Raw genomic sequence first — 16,159 nt, 5'->3', positions numbered from 1 at the left:
AGTGCTCAATGGAAGGGCCCCTTTGGAGAAACAGGAGTGTGCCGGGTTTCTGTGAGGTGGTGACAGCTAATCATTGATCTCCGAGCAACCACAAGGGGAGTTTAAGGACACTGAGGAAAGCTGAGAGCTGGGGTTTAGTGAATCATTGACTTGTACCAGTTGCCCAAGGGTTTCTGGTGCAGGTTACATAAAGGCAGCCTAGGCCTGTGGCATGGGATCCGTACCATTTGGTTCCTGCCCTGCCTGTGGACCGACTCTTTCTTAGACGAGGGAATTGAACCGAACCCTGGACCTTCGTGTGAGCCCGGAATTCAGGATAAAGGGACTGGGGCTGCTCGGGTCTCAGGGCATAGCTCAGCTAGCTATTAGATGTGAAACGACTGCAAAAGAGTCTTTTTATGAAGATAAGCAATTATTTTAGTGATGGTGGTATTCTGTCCTTGTAAAAAAAAAATAATCTGCAAAGGTCTTATTGCTGTTCTAGCTAAAACATACAGAATCATATTGTGAGAATTTTGTGTGTGTTTATGTATGTTTACTTGCCGTGTGACAAAGACTATTGTTCTGTAGGGAAATTATGCCATCAGTCATGGCCAGACATTCCTCCTTGAACACAAGGAATACTTTGAGCTGTGACATCTCCTGAATTTCAGTGGTTTTGCCTTTATTAAAGCTCTGCAGTAGAGAGTGCCAAAATGATGGATATATTTAAAAGCTGCATATTTTTAGGAAGAGAGAAAATATATGTCTTGTTCTTTGCTGAAAGAGGTAGGGCAGTGGTTAGAACTGCCTGACTGACTCTGCGACTTGATTTGCTGTCACAGGAGGGTAGCTCAGGTCTCTGGAGTCCTTTTTAAGATCAGAACTAGCTGAGGCTAGCGAAGGTCCGTGGTGGTTACTTAGTCATCTGGAGTAAAATGACTAATAACTGTTTCTCCTTGGAGGTTCTAGTCCCTTCTTAGTTCCAAATATGCAGAGCTTTGAAGGTGTTGAAGTTTTAATACTGTGGTTTTTAAAGTGATAAGTGCTTATGTGACTTTCAAGTCCCTTCAACAAGTACGTGTTGAATACCCTGTGGGTGACACAAGCTAAACAAAGATGAAAACGGCTGACCCAGGATTGGATAGAAAAAATGGGGATTGCTGGGAAAGGGTCTCATGGGGGAGGATGCATTTAAAGGGGTCCTGAAGACGGAGTTGGAGGTTTTAAGAGAGGTAAGAGGACAGGGAACATTCCAGGCCAAGGAGAACCCCTTGAGCAAAAGCACAAAAAGGCACGAAAGTTCACCATGTGTTTAGGGGACGATATAGAGGCTGGCATGCCCTGCCCACACTGAGCAGCACAGCTCAGGTGGGCAGGACCTTGGGCACTGTGCTTTATCCAGTAAGGTGAGAGGCATCTACCGGAAGTTTTCATGTGGCAAAGTAAACGTTCATATTTTCCCGTGGAAGGCATTCTGGCAGTGGTGTGGAGGTTGAATTCACTCATTCACCAACCTCCTGTTAGCGAGGGCAGGGTGAGGCAGGGCTGTGTGTGGGTGTGCAGGGCAGGAACAGGGCGACGAGGGAGGTGGAAAGACCAGTTGGGAGTCTTTTAAAGACGGTCCAGAACCTGGATGGGCACAGGGGGGATGGAGAGGAGGGGTCCGATGTGAGAGACATTTTGCTGGTTCTGTAGTGTTGTAGTTAAAAGCATAAACTTTGGGAGTCAGACAGTTCTAGACTTTAATCCCTTCTTTGCCACTTGCTGCCTGTAGGAGTTCAAATGAGTTACTTAACTTTCCATTTTGAGCCTTAGTTTTCTTGTCTGTAAAATGGGGATAATAACACCATTTACCTTATAGGTGGTTGTGAGGAAATGAGATAATTTAAAGCTTTATCATAGTTTCTAGTGCATAGTAAGCCTCCAGTAAATGGGATTCACATCCACAGGACTTAGGGATTAATAACATGTTTATTTGGTCTGGGAGAGGAAGTGAGGGAGCTCCGAGTCAGTCTGATGGTAAGTGTGATTGGTTAGGTAGGGGGACTACTGAAGGGGGCAAATGAAGCAGTAAATGAGCCCTGTGAAGACAGTAAAGTTACTCTTAGGATGAGCGTGGGAAGTCTCTCCTTGCGTATCAGGAGCTTGACCTGAGCAGAGCTTTGGAGAGCGGTGGGAACCTTGTGTGCCCGACCACAGTTTGGCTTTTGTGGGCCATGCAGCACCGCCCTCTAGTGGCCGCGGAGCAGAGCACCCCCAGTCCTCAAGCCCCGTCTTTCACCTTCTCTGCCCTCTTTCTCTTCAGTCGGCATAAAGCAGTTGTGGGTGGACTGGCCCACGAGAGGCCGGCTGCAGAGTTGGTGAATCTGGTCAGACGTTGTGTGCGAATCTGTCACCCGTACTAACTGAAAGGAAGAATTGCTTAGATAAGGCACAGCTAATCTCATGCATTTCCCTTTCTGTGTTTGCTCACTGCCAGTCACTGCTGGGCTTAGCCCTCTGCCGGCTCACCTAGCCATGTGCAGGGGCAGCCACAGCTCTCCTTGGTCACGGGACCGGGGTGGCTTGGAGGCACTGTGTGGTAATGGCCTTTCCAGTGTGGCAGTGAGAGTGGGTGTTGCAAAGTTCAGCAAATTTACAATGTCCGCTTTCTTTCCATTCTTTGGTCCACAGGGTTGCCCCTTTTTGTCCAGCGCACAGTGGCCCGAACCATCGTTTTGCAGGAGATTATTGGCAAGGGCCGGTTTGGGGAAGTGTGGCGTGGCCGCTGGAGGGGTGGGGACGTGGCTGTGAAGATTTTCTCTTCTCGTGAAGAACGGTCTTGGTTCCGGGAAGCAGAGATCTACCAGACGGTCATGCTGCGCCACGAGAACATCCTTGGATTTATTGCTGCTGACAATAAAGGTAACGAGCTGGGTTTGGATATAGGGGCTCCCAAAGGCAACAGTAGCCCCAGATGGACAGGGTGACTGGGGAAGTTGAACAGCTCTGGGACCGCCTTCATAGTTATTACCCATAGAAGGAGAATCTGAATAAGCTGATGGTCTCTCCAACTTCTCTTCTATGAAAAGCTTATACCGAAACCCAGGCCATTAAGCAAGCAAACAGTTATTAAGCAGATAAACAAGATAAACCCCTCATCCTACCTGCTCACTTCCCATTCGTAACACCCCTTCCCGTCACCCCTAGTGTATTCCCCGCCCGGGCTTCATTTAGTTTACCTTGCACATCACTGGGATGAGGAATTGTGGCCTGAGCCCCTGCCAGGGCAGGGAGCCCAGAGAAGCACGTGGCGCACGTCTGTGATAGAATCTGCATCATACACACGGGTAGCGGAGCAGGCCCAGCGGGGGTGACCTGGCTGCCCCCAGGTGTTACCTCCTCGTGATCTTTCAGGCTCAGCTTTTGGTCTGCTTGGACCTGAGGTCCCTTGGTTCCTCCTTCTTCTCCCTTCTGATTTTTCTTTAGTTTCTGAGTCTCTGTTGTGTGGCCAGGCACGTCCTTGTTTTCGAGGGCTTCACTGAGCAGCAAAGTGAGAAGTAAAGAAATAGTTAATTCCAGGAAGTAATCAAATTGCAAGCTCTTCTAGTTTGCACAAATTGGGGGTGAGGTGGGGGTCGGGGAGGTCACACTTGAGCTTGATTGAGGCCGGGGTGTCAGGAGTCGGTGAAGAAGACGACTCAGTGGGAAGGGCACTGCAGACACACAGGTAGAGGTGAGGGGTGCCTGGGACCCTGCAGCTCACAGGCACGGCTCCGTGGGGGGAGAGGCAGCCGATGCCAGGCCACGGAGGGCCTCCTCGAGAGCATTACCTTTTATTCTGAGGTAGTGGGTGGTGCTTGGAGTTGCATTCATTCATGTACTCACATCCGTTGACCACTGCGGGGCAGGACCTCTGCCCGCTGCGCCGATGGTCACACGGGGGCCCCCCGCAGTCCTTGCCCTCGCAGCTCCCGGAAAGCAGAGGCATCAGGTACGTGGGCAGGTAGCGGAGAGTCTGGAGCCGGAAAGCCCATGCAGCCTTCGCGTGCGCACTGGAGAAGAGTCGCCCTGGCAGCTGGGACAGAGGCTGCTCCCGGGACATGGCAATTTCTAGAAGTTCGTGTCTCCGAAGCCTATGGAAGATGTTAAGTGTTTATTTTTCCTTCCTAAGACAGCAGCAGACTGCTGATTCCTCATATTACTGTGGGGGTTTGTCGTGGCCTCACCTGCCCCCAAGCTGAAGAGGCTCGGACTCAAACACAAGGGAGGAAGGGGAAGAGAGAATGTTTACCCCCTTTGAGTAAATTGTGCTTTTTTTAAAACAGCATCTTTTGAGAACACTTCAATTTTACATACAGTTTAAAGGCTCAGAAGATGTCTTCCCTTTTAACTTGGACTTACTGCCAGGGTCCTCATGACTTCAGGGCTGGTTGGAGCGCAAGAGTGCTATGCTGGGTGGGCCCCTTGTTCGGAATCAGGGAAGCCAAAATTGGTGCCGTTCCAAGAGCCACTCCCTTTATTGATTCTGGCAGCTCGTGTGGAACAGGGATCTGGCTGTAAAAACTCACATTAGGGCCAAGGGAGGAGAAAAATCGGACTCCTTCGTTTTTGCCTTTTTAGCATGATATATATATAGTATAGTGTCCCGGAACTAACACCGGCCTGGAATTTGGAGATCTCAATCCAATTTCCAGTCTTCCTATTGACAGCAGCATAACCTAATTAGATTACCAGCTTTGGGTCTTTCTTTTTTTCCTTCCTCCTTCCTACTACACACTGCCTCTCATCCCCCACCCCGTATAAAAGTGCGTGCTGTCCAGCTTCCATTGCTCTTCCGAGGATAAGATGACCTCTCTGGAATACTTGGAATTGTGCTCTTCGTGCACTGAAAAGCATTTTTTTGGTCTGGAATACAGGAACGCACGAAGGAGCTCTTTGCTCTGCTCCCAGAGAGCAAGCTCATGGCCTGGTAGGAGCCGTGGACTGAAAGGAAACATTACGGATGAGCCAGCTGCCGGGGCTGGGCTGCGCTCACAGGATCTTGGAGCACAGAGGAGGGTCTGCGAAGCGTTGCTCCTTGGCAGCAGTGGGTGCAGTCAGTCTTGGTCTCCTGAGTAGATGAGTAGGTCTTGTTCAGACTCCGACAGCACCTAAGGAAGAATGTTGTTCTTCTGTCCTTCTTGGACCCCCACACTGGTGACCAAGTGTAGATGGAACAGGTATAGAGGGGGAGCCTCAGGAGGTATGGAGGCAAGAAGCGTGAATTCAAGAGTCTCGTTGGAGTTCGTGTTGTTCACATATTCTTTACCGCCTTAACCTTTTTGCTGGTAGTTGTGCCTCTTCCAGAACTCCTCTGTGGTTCTCTGCAGATAATGGCACCTGGACACAGCTGTGGCTCGTCTCAGACTACCATGAGCATGGCTCCCTGTTTGATTATCTTAACCGATACACGGTGACGATCGAGGGGATGATTAAGCTGGCCTTGTCTGCGGCTAGCGGGCTAGCACACCTGCACATGGAGATTGTAGGTACCCAAGGTGAGTGGGCCCCACTGAGGGGCAGGGAGGTTGAGTAGCCTTTGAAAGCCAGTACCATCCTCATTTAGTTCCCAGAACTCCTTTTTACTGAGGAAGTTGGAGGTAGGCCTCAGGAACTGTGGCCTATCTAAGGGAGAGAGGTTTGAGTTTTTCTTGAGAACAGAAGCTGTCTCCAGTGGGGTCTTTTGACCTCCGTCTTTAGAATTCCTTCAGGGGCTCTGGAACATAAAGATTCCATTGTTTGTCCTCTGTTGGCCCAGCATGACTGTTGGGTGGTGAGCCAGTGTTCTGTCCTCCCAGAAGTCCACCACACACACGTAAAAGAATGGCGCCCAGAAGAGAAAAGGAGCACAGTTTGCTAATGTCACGTCACACATTTGTTGTTGGCGACAGGTGGCTTATGGACTGTGTGCTGGATTAGACACTGGGCTTTACTAACCTAGGAAGGTTCTCCTGGAGGAAACAGACCTGAGGCTTCTTTGTATGTTGACTGTGACATCAGCTCTTTGGGGGATCACGGTTCTCGTCCAGGCGGCAGGTGTGCTGTGCTCCCTGATTTCTGGTGGACCAGGGCAACGGCTCTTGCTGGCCTTGACGGAAAACCATTAACGTTTGATCCTGTTCCTAACCCCTGTGTGATAGTAGCGGGCCTTATCTTCGCCTCTTTGACTGTAAAAACCTCGCCAGTATAGCAGTTTTTCTTGGAATTCCTTAGCAGTTCTGTCCTGGAGCATATCAGTTCAGGGAAAGGCAAGGAGGAGGAGTAGTGAGAATCACTAATACGCATGCCCTTCTAAGCTCTTCACTTACCTACATTAATGCGTTTAATCCTCACATTGCCATCAAGTAAGGACTGGGGTAGCCTCATCTTACGGATGAGAAGACAGAGGTGCAGACGGGTTAAGTCGCTTTTCTAGGGTTACCGGGTTAGTGGGAGGCGAAGCCAGAACTTGGACCCACGCAGTCTGGCTGCAGAGTCTATGCTTTTAACGTTTATGCTATCTCTCTGTAAAGATCCTTATTTTATTCTCTGCCAGGGAAGCCTGGAATTGCTCATCGAGACTTAAAATCAAAGAACATCCTGGTGAAGAAAAATGGCATGTGCGCCATTGCAGACCTGGGCCTGGCTGTCCGCCATGATGCGGTCACGGACACCATCGACATCGCCCCAAATCAGAGGGTGGGGACCAAGCGGTAGGAAGGCCCTGGGCCTCTGCCTTTGCCCTACCCTTGTACTGAGGAGCGCATGGGCGCCCTTTCCCGTCTCTAAAGGAGAAAGAGGCATAGAGGAGGACGTGTGGCCCTTGCTCTCCGACAGCCGAAAGCTGAATTGAAGCCCCATTCCACACACTGGAGAGCTGAGCTGGTTGCGTCTAACAGATACGGGTGCTGTGAGCACGGCTCTAGAGAACTACAGACACGTAGATCTTCTTGGTATTGGGCAGGGGGAGGCAGCAGAGAAAGAGAATCTGGAGAAAGATTCGGAAGGGGGCCAGGCTGCAGGCTTGGCTGGGACAAAGAGGAAGAATGTGCAGTCCCAACAGGTACTTGTTCGGAGGCGGGGAGTGTGTCAGAGAGCAGGTTTGCCAAGCTCGAGCGGAGGTGATCGAGGGTGGAGATTGGGGGCACATTTAGGATTATGGGCCTGCTTCCTGCTTCATACAGAAGTGAAGTAAGAAGTAAGGAATTATGATTGTAGATTGACTTCATGAGTTGGAAATGGAAATGTCTTGTAATGGGACAGAAGAGGAGGTCTATTTATCTGCCAAATTTCAGTGAATTTCACTCAAGTGTGCTGCTCCTTTCCCCCTTCCTTCTGACCTGAATGAGTGCAGCGCCCCTGTGGGGGGGTTGGGGGGTGTGGGGAGTGGCTCGAGTAATACTAATTAACTGAGGGAGACCTTGATGATCACCTGGAATTCATTTTCATTTTTATTTGTAATTAGGTGAGGTAACATAAGTTCAGAGTGAAATATAAATTCAGCCCATCACTGTGGCTACATTTAATAAAGTCCAAGACCCCAGCAGCAACCAGATATTATGGATTGCCCTATGATCCACAGTACAGATACTTCTGCCAAGAAATCAAAACATGCTTAAAATACATCTTGATGGTTAAAAAAATAGAAGTACAAATAAGAGCAGCCTAGTATCACCCAGCCTCTGCTGAAGTGTTTAGATTCGAATCCAAAACATGGGAGTTTGCAATAAAGAGAACTGATCACTTCCTCCTCCCCAAGGGGCATTCTTAGGGTGATGCCTTTCCACATTCAGAGGGCCCCTGCATCACTACTTGGATTTAAACAAAGAAATCATCCTTTTCTTGGCATGATCTTGTTTCCTTTGCTATTGCAGATACATGGCCCCCGAAGTGCTCGATGAAACCATTAACATGAAGCACTTCGACTCCTTCAAATGTGCTGATATCTATGCCCTCGGGCTTGTATACTGGGAGATTGCTCGAAGATGCAATTCCGGAGGTACCTTTCTTTTTTGCCTTCTCTTGCTCCTACCTCCCAGTGCAGGTTGTCGGGTCACGTCAGGGTGCTCACCTGAGGGTGCTCACCCGAGGGTGCTGGTGTTTCCTTGCCTCCTTTCTCTTTACAACCTGTTGGGTGTCTAGTGCCAGAGCCCATCACACTTAGGGTTCTCATCAAAGATGAGGGAATCCTGGAGGTGGTTGTACTAAAGGTGTGTTGATTCTGTTGAATAGTGCTTTTTTAAAATTTTTATTTATTTTTTTAAATTATTTTTATTTATTGGGATGCCTGGGTGGCTCAGTCGTTAAGCATCTGCCTTTGGCTCAGGTCATGATCCCAGGGTCCTGGGATCGAGCCCCGCATCGGGCTCCCTGCTCAGCGGGAAGCCTGCTTCTCCCTCTCCCACTCCCCCTGCTTGTGTTCCCTCTCTTGCTGTGTCTCTCTGTCTCAAATAAATAAATAAAATCTTAAAAAAAAATTATTTTTATTTATTTAATTTTAGAGAGTTGGGGGGCAGAGGGAGAGGGAGAGAGAGACTCTCAAGCAGGCTCCACGCCCAGCATGGAGCCCGACTCTGGACTCAGTCCCAGGACCCCGAGATCATGACCTGAGCCGAAATCAAGAGTCGCACACTTAACCAATTGTGCCATCTAGGTGCCCCTGTTGAATAGTGTTTTACGTTGTGGTAACCATTCCGGAGGCTTGTTTGGCTTGTTGTTTTGTTTTAACACATTGTCCTTATCGATCCTCGATCCTCGGAGGTTGGGAAAGCCCTGGGCAGGAATAGCACAGGACCAGTGCAGGGGCGCTCCTTTACATGAGAGGCAGTATGTTCTGACACCAGCTCTCAAGCCACAGTGCTGGGCTTTCAATGATAAAATAATGGTGGCAATTTCTGAATTTGGAACAAAGTTTATTAACATATAAAATTTTCTCAAAATGAGTCTTTTTGTTCTGTAATTTTTTCTTACAACTTCAGCCTTTGTACCTGCTCACCCATGTCAGAACCCAGTGAAAGGTAGTATCAGATCTAGCAGGAAACATTTTTTATCATTAGCTTAGTGCATCAGTATTATACGGTGACTTCTAAGTATTCTGCCACGTGAACAAGTTCAAGAACCACTAGAACCTTTTCCTCAGCCGTTTATCTCTGATGTAAAAGATTCCAGGTCAGTGGAAATGAAATAAAATGAAATGAACTGGTAAGTCTTCCAGCAGAACCCTCTTCTGTTTTACTGCCCTTTTCCCTCTCTCATATGTTTGGGAAGATTCCCATTATGGAGCAGGCACCCAGGTATTATTCATGGAATTGCACATCTAACATTTTTTTAAATTTATTTTTTAAGTAAACTCTACCCCCCAACGTGGGGCTCAAACTCACGATCCTGAGATCAAGAGTCACGTGCTCTATTGACTGAGCCAGCCAGGCACCCCTAAAATTTTGATCATTATATACAGATAAAACAGATAAGAAAAATCTGGTCACACCATCCAGAAGTTGGGGCTAAGTATTCTAATAATACTAATATTTACTCACCACTCGCTGTGTATGAACTCATTTCATCTGTACTGCAAAACCTAAGAGGTTGGTACTGTTATTTTCATAATTTTGCAGATGAGAATGAGTCACAGTGAAATTAGGTGATTTGTCGCAGGCCACACCAAATTACTAGGATTCAAACACTGGCAGACTGAGGCCAGAGCATAGGTTCTCAACTACCCCTTAGATAATTATCAAGTCAGACCCTATTTACAAATCTGTCCCATTAGCTCAGAACAGTAGAATTTTTCCTGGGAAAGGGCATGGGAAAGTTACATTGGATTTTTTAAATTAGCTTTTTATTATGGAAAGTATTTCAGTTTATAGCTCTAAAAGATAAGGACTTAAAAAATATAACACTGTCACTTTAAAAAGTGAATAGTAATACCATTTAACCAGTCCGGGTTGAGATTTCCCCAGTTGTCTCCAGATTTTTTTTGAACAGTTTGTTCAAATTAGGGTTCAAATTATGTCCATCAACTGCAGTTGATTCATACACGTCTTTTTTTTTTTTTAGATTTTATTTATTTGACAGAGGCACAGTGAGAGAGGGAACACAAGCAGGGGAATGGGGAGAGGGAGAAGCAGGCTTCCCGCAGAGCGGGGAGCGCGATGCGGGGCTCGATCCCAGGACCCTGGGATCATGACCTGAGCCGAAGGCAGATGCTTAATGACTGAGCCACCCAGGTGCCCCGATTGATACACATCTTAAGTCTCTTATAATCTACGGGTTCCTCCTCCACTTTTTTTTCCTCTGCAGTTTATTTTATTGGAGAATCCAGGTCGTTTGCCCTGTAGTTTTCCTATCTAGATGTTGCCAGTAACCTTTTCTTGGCATTCACGTGTCCTACTGTTCCTGTGGATTTCCTGTGACAGTTACATCTAATGACTAGATTCACACACACACACATAATTTTTTTTCCCAAAGTTGTTCTGTTACCAGGCACATAATGCTGGTTCTCTCTCTTTCTGTGTCTTTTTGTGATGTTAACAGCTATCAGTGATCATTGTCCAAATCCAAATTCATTAGAGGTTGAAAAATGCCAATATTCTGATACTGTCAATCCTCAAATATTATCTAGATTTCTTTTTTATTTTTTTAAATTTAAACAATTTTTTCTTAAGTAAACAAACCCTACTCCACACATGGGGCTCAAACTCACAACTCCAAGAGTCACATACTCTCCTGACTAAGCCAGCCAGGCGCCCCCAGATTTCTTCTTTAAAGAGAAACTTCCCCTAATCGTTTGGCTACCAAGATATGTAATTTGAATAGGGAAGGCAGAAAAAACACTTGATTCTTTCCATTTATGTACCATTTTTCAAAACAATCAGTTTGTTCCCTCTCATCCTGCAAAGGTGACTGAGGTTTTTGGTGTCCTTTTTCTTTTTCTTTTTTTTAGTATCGTGAACTGGTGGATTTAAAATATTTGCTTCCATTGAAGTGATTAATTAGTCCTGCTTTGCTTAAATGTTCTCATCTTTGGCCACTTGGGAGCTTTCCAAGTCGGTGCGTTTTGACATGACCTCAGTAGTCTTTGATAGTTTGCTTGCTTTTGGTATGACAAAGATGTTCCTGGCTAGTCCCATTCTTGGAACCCACCCCCCTCTCCAAGGAGCCCTAGCTCCTCTTAGTGGGAAGTGGTATTTACAGATCACAGTGTAAGTGTTGTCATAGGTTTTTGAGTACTGCCCTCCTTCTGGTGATAATTCAGGTGGGTATTTTCTTTTCTCCCAGGAGTCCATGAAGAATATCAGCTGCCATATTATGACTTAGTGCCCTCTGACCCTTCCATTGAGGAAATGCGAAAGGTTGTATGTGACCAGAAGCTACGTCCCAACATCCCCAACTGGTGGCAGAGTTATGAGGTAGGAAGCTTCCCAGCCTCCTGTGGCTTTTCCATCTGCCTGATTTTTCTACTTTAGAAAAAAGGTTTCCTAATTAAAAAAAAAAAAAAAAAAGAAAATGGGGTTTCCCAACAAGGAGGCTGTGCCCAGAGGTAACCCCTGAGTGGTCAGTTACACACTACTGCGTGCTGTTGTATACTAAGCCCTGAGGGGCCATGGTGCCTTGTCCTGGGCACTGTAGGGTCCCCTTGCCAATGGACAGCCTAGTAGGAGAAAAATCTGTGTCTTGGGGATCAAGCCCAGAGAGGTAGTCAACAAGAGACAGAAACAAAAACTGAGTGGGAACTGTTAGACCTGTCTAACTAGAAAAATGGCTCTGGAAGCACAGGGGTGAGCTGAGCTCTGTGGAAGAGTCGAGAAGAGGCATCCATGAAAGAAGCTCAGCCTGGGTGCAGAAGAACGGCAGGACCGGACTTAGCGAGAAGGCATGTCTGTGAGGGAGGCAGCCTTTCTAAAAACTCAGAAGGGAGGAGGGTGTGAAGGGTTGGAATTTGGGAGAGATGGCAGCTGAAGTGGGGCGGGGACAGCATTTGGGGGGGAAATTGAAATGAGGACAAACTTATGATACAGGTTCCTAATAAACACGGCATTCTGGGGTCTTAGAGTCTTCAGGGGGAGCAGGGTTTGCCGAGCCAAGTGCATGTGGGACTCCTTGGCCCTGGTGGCTCTGCTTTTAGGGACTAGAACCACTAGAGGGCATCTGTGCATGTAAGAGCAAAATCACTTGGTTCACGTTTGAGGTGATGTCTTCCTGTTGCGTAATAGAGCAGCATTTTCCAAAATGTTCCTCGGAGCCCTCAGGTCAGGGTTTCCGAGGATGAGGGGGAGGCTGAAAAAGCTGGTCTTTAGCTGCCCCCGTCCCACACGCCCTCCAGTCAGTTTTTGAAACTTTGAAATTTTGAAAACCACTGGCCCAGGTTAGCAATTGGGGGCATCTGGGGCCCTCAGGGTTAGAGGTCTGTAGGCGACCTTCCAAATCCATCTCTTGACCTGACCACAGTGGTCGCCTCTGTAGTCCAGGCAATGGCAGTGTAGCTTTCTGCCTCTGACAGGATTGCTTTTCAGGGGCCCCTTGCCTGCTTCTCACCCCCAGTCCGTGCCTGTGAGCCGTGGGATCGCAGCCGTGCACGTGCTCGTGCCGAGGTGTGCCCCTGTTGTGCCTGGTTCCTGGGCTTCTTTAAAAAAACACGCAGTTAGTACAGAACCATACAAATGGATTCTCCAACCTGACAGAGGTGGTTTTCGGAGCCCTGGCTATTTCGGGTAGCCCCATCCAGAGCACCCCGGTGGCGGGCCGGCTGAGTGCACTTGCAGGGCAGGCCTCTCCTCGCCAGGCACGGCGTTCTCCTGGCCCCCCGAGGAAGGGAGGGCCAGGCGGAGAGGGAAGCTTGCATGGCAGTCCGTGGGCTCCGAGGAGGTGGTCAGGAAGGCCTCCTGGGGCGAGGGTCGGACTGACGCTGTCTGCGTCTCCCTGCGCAGGCGCTCCGGGTGATGGGGAAGATGATGCGGGAGTGTTGGTACGCCAACGGCGCGGCCCGCCTCACCGCTCTGCGCATTAAGAAGACCCTCTCACAGCTCAGCGTGCAGGAAGATGTGAAGATCTAAGCCTCTCCCTCCCTTGCACGCAGCCCCGGGCGGCGGGAACTACACACGCAGCTGCCCTGTTGAGCGTACGATGGAGGCCTACCTCTCGTTTCTGCCCAGCCCTCTGCGGCCAGGAGCCCTGGCCCGAGAGAGGGACCGAGCCCGGGAGACTCCCTCACTCCCATGTTGGGTTTGAGACACAGACACCTTTTATATTTACCTCCTGACGGCATGGAGACTCTGAGAGCCAACGGTGTGGAGAACTCGATGCCACAACTCGAACTGGCTGTGGTGGGAAGTCCCGCAAAGCCCAGGGCACCTGGCGGGCGGCCGGGAGGACCCAGGAGAGGCCGAGTGTCGCCAGTGCCCAGCAGCACTGAGGGTTTTCCTCCAGGGACCAGCCAACCCCAGCACTCCGAGGTGGCCCAGAGGCACCGCAAAGTACAGCCCCCTCTCACAGGCAGCTCTGGACCCCGGGCTCCCCTCCTCCCTCCCGCGGACATCTGGAGGGACCGCCAGTGGGGACAGGGTCTGCCGCCTGTCTGTCCAGCCGTGTGTGTGTGTGTGTGTGTGTGTGTGTGCGCGCGCATGTGCCGAGGTGTGTCCCCTGTTGTGCCTGGTCTGTGCCACGCCCTTACACGTGTGTGTGTGTGTGTGTGTGTGTGTGTGTGTCTGTCGGTGCGCACTTACCTGCTTGAGCTTTCTGTGCATGTGCAGGTCGGGGGTGTGGTGGTCATGCCGTCTCTGTGTGCTGGTGCCTCTGTTCTGTAGTGAGCAGCAGCCAGTTTCCCCGGTGCCCTTCCCAGAGGTCTCTCTCCCGGCCATGAACCCCAGAACCCCCATGCCACAGTGGGGCTCCCTGCCCAGCAGGCTGCTCCACCCACCCCTGTGTCGACACCTCCATTTCAGACTGTGGAACCAAAGCTGGCCCAGTTGTCCCTGTCAGGCGAGGCTTTTGGGTCCAAATGTGAGGCGGGGGGTGGGGGGGTGGGCGGGGAAAGAATCTTGGCAGAAGTCTCGGGTGTTGCGGTCAGTGGCAGCCGTGGGAAATGAGCCAGCCCAAGGGCATCGTCCTCAGTGGCATCAAGGAAGGGCCAAGGGATTTGAAGCCCACATCCTGGGACTCAGATTGGAATGTCACATCTGTCTTTCATATCCCAGATTCTGGAAACAGCAGTGTATATTTTTGGTGGTGATGGGTTTAGGGTGGGGAAGGGAGAGGGGGGCAAGGAGTGGGGAGGGAGTCGGGGGTGGGAGGGAGGCATCTGCATGGGTCTTTTACTGGATTATCTGATCACGGTGGAGGGAAGATGTGAGATTTGCACCCACTTCAGGGGCCCTATGAAAGGGAACAGCCCGAGCCAAATCTGTTCTTTTAACCTGAGTATAGTATTTAATGACGTCTAGAAGCACGGTTGTGGGTGGTGGTTTGCTCAGCATATCTTAGGTATATAATAACTTTGAAGCCATAACTTTTAAACTGGAGTGTTTTGGTTTGTTTTCTTCCTTCTTTCCTTCCTTCCTTCCTTCCTTCTTTTTCTTTTTCTTTTCTTTCTTCTTTCTTTTTTCCTTCCTTCCTTTCTTAATTTTATTGGAAGGATCTGAATTTTAACTTTTTTTAATATTGTTAAGTTTTTATAAAAGGAAAACCATCTCTATGTGATGATTACCTCTCAATCTCTTTGTTTTTAAAGAAATTCCTACAAAACAACGACAAAAAAAAAAAAAAAGATCCAATCAAACGCACATAGCTCAATCACACTGGAAATGTTTGTCCTTGCACCTGAGCCTGTTCTCACTGAGCAGCGAGAGTTCCTCCCTCTTTGCCCTGGAGGTTAGTCTCTCTTGCACTGTGCGCCCCCTCCCCAGCCCCCAGTTCTGTGAGTGGTTTTTGCATCAGGGCCCTAGACTTTTGTGCATTGTTCAGCTGGTTGCACCTTCTCCTCCAGGCGTTTATTTAACAGATGTTTGCTGAGTGCCTGTTGTGCGCCAGGCCCTGTGCTGGGCGCGTGGGATACATGATGTGAGCAAGACAGACGTGGGTCTCCCTCGTGGAGCACTGAAGAAGGGGCTCCTTCAATTTAGTGGGTGCCTGTTTCAAGACCAGAGGTTTGTACAGTGGTTCTGAGAGCCTTTTGAGCCTGGAATGATTGCTCTTAGAGAAGACCGCTGAGGAGCAGGATGCCTCCCCACCCCAAAGAGCCCGGTGGGGGCAGTGAGACCCTAAATCACTGCATTCATTCTGAGCCCCCCTCCTGCCCCCAGGGGAGGCATATGATGGATGCAGCCTGAGAGCATGCCCGCCTCCAGCCCAGTGATTCTCTGCCAAAGCTTGTGGAGGAGGGGCGAGTCTCCCTGCTTACATGGGTCTCCCAAATGCTCCTGGTCTTCCTATTTATTTTCTTGATGTGTTGCTTCTTTCCTTGCATTAAAGGAGATCTTCACCTCACCCTTTGGGCCAATTTACTGGCTACTGACTAATTTCCCTTGAATACCAATTGTGTCATTAGGGGGACCTTCTTTCCCGACCCTTGCTGATTCTCCCCCCCCCCCCCCCCCCCCCCCCCCCGCCCCCCCCCCCCCCCCCCCCCCCGCCTGTCTGCCCTGCAGCAGAACCTGGCAGGATAGAGGCGGTTATGGAACTTAGACTCCTATGCCCCAGTCACAACCAGCCTCTGGGATCTGCCAACACTCCTCGACCCAGGGACTCCCAAGCCACTAGCCTGTCCCCCAGGGGGCCCTTCCGGCCTCACCGCACCTTGGGGAAGACTGAGCAGTTTTTTGGGAAGCCCCCACCCCTATCCCCACCACTCTGAACACCAAGAGTTAGGAGTTGGAGAGCTGGGGAGAAACTAAAGCCTAAAGCCGTGGTTTTTGGCCCCTGGGGCTAACCCTGATCCATAGGGCTACCTGCACCTCTGGATTCTGGATTCACAGACCAAGTCCAAGCCCGTTCTTACGTTGCCATCAAGGCCCCCGAACGGCATTCTCGGTACTTCTGTTTGTTTTTGTACATTTTATTAGAAAGGACTGTAAAATAGCCACTTAGACACTTTACCTCTTCAGTATGCAAATGTAAATAAGTTGTAATATAGGAAATCTTTTGTTTTAATATAAGAATGAGCCTGTCCAATTTCTGCTGTACA

At 49.3% G+C, this 16,159-nt stretch overlaps 1 protein-coding gene across 3 annotated transcripts in view; it reads left to right on the top strand.

Moving 5' to 3' along the window:
• ACVR1B (activin A receptor type 1B) overlaps positions 1–15,570 on the top strand; it is a 33,616-nt gene extending 18,046 nt beyond the window's left edge. For all 3 annotated transcript variants that reach the window (XM_032420560.1, XM_032420561.1, XM_032420562.1), the window contains exons 4-9: positions 2,656–2,886; positions 5,334–5,501; positions 6,539–6,695; positions 7,857–7,981; positions 11,260–11,390; positions 12,909–15,570. In XM_032420560.1, coding sequence (XP_032276451.1) covers positions 2,656–2,886; positions 5,334–5,501; positions 6,539–6,695; positions 7,857–7,981; positions 11,260–11,390; positions 12,909–13,034 — 938 coding nt within the window. In that variant the 3' untranslated portion in view covers positions 13,035–15,570. The remainder of the gene's footprint in view (positions 1–2,655; positions 2,887–5,333; positions 5,502–6,538; positions 6,696–7,856; positions 7,982–11,259; positions 11,391–12,908) is intronic.
• Positions 15,571–16,159: the final 589 nt, after the last annotated feature.

Source organism: Phoca vitulina, unplaced genomic scaffold, assembly GCF_004348235.1.
Source record: "Phoca vitulina isolate PV1807 unplaced genomic scaffold, GSC_HSeal_1.0 scaffold23, whole genome shotgun sequence".
Taxonomy (NCBI): domain Eukaryota; kingdom Metazoa; phylum Chordata; class Mammalia; order Carnivora; family Phocidae; genus Phoca; species Phoca vitulina.
This window is presented reverse-complemented; position numbering and strand designations above follow the sequence as displayed.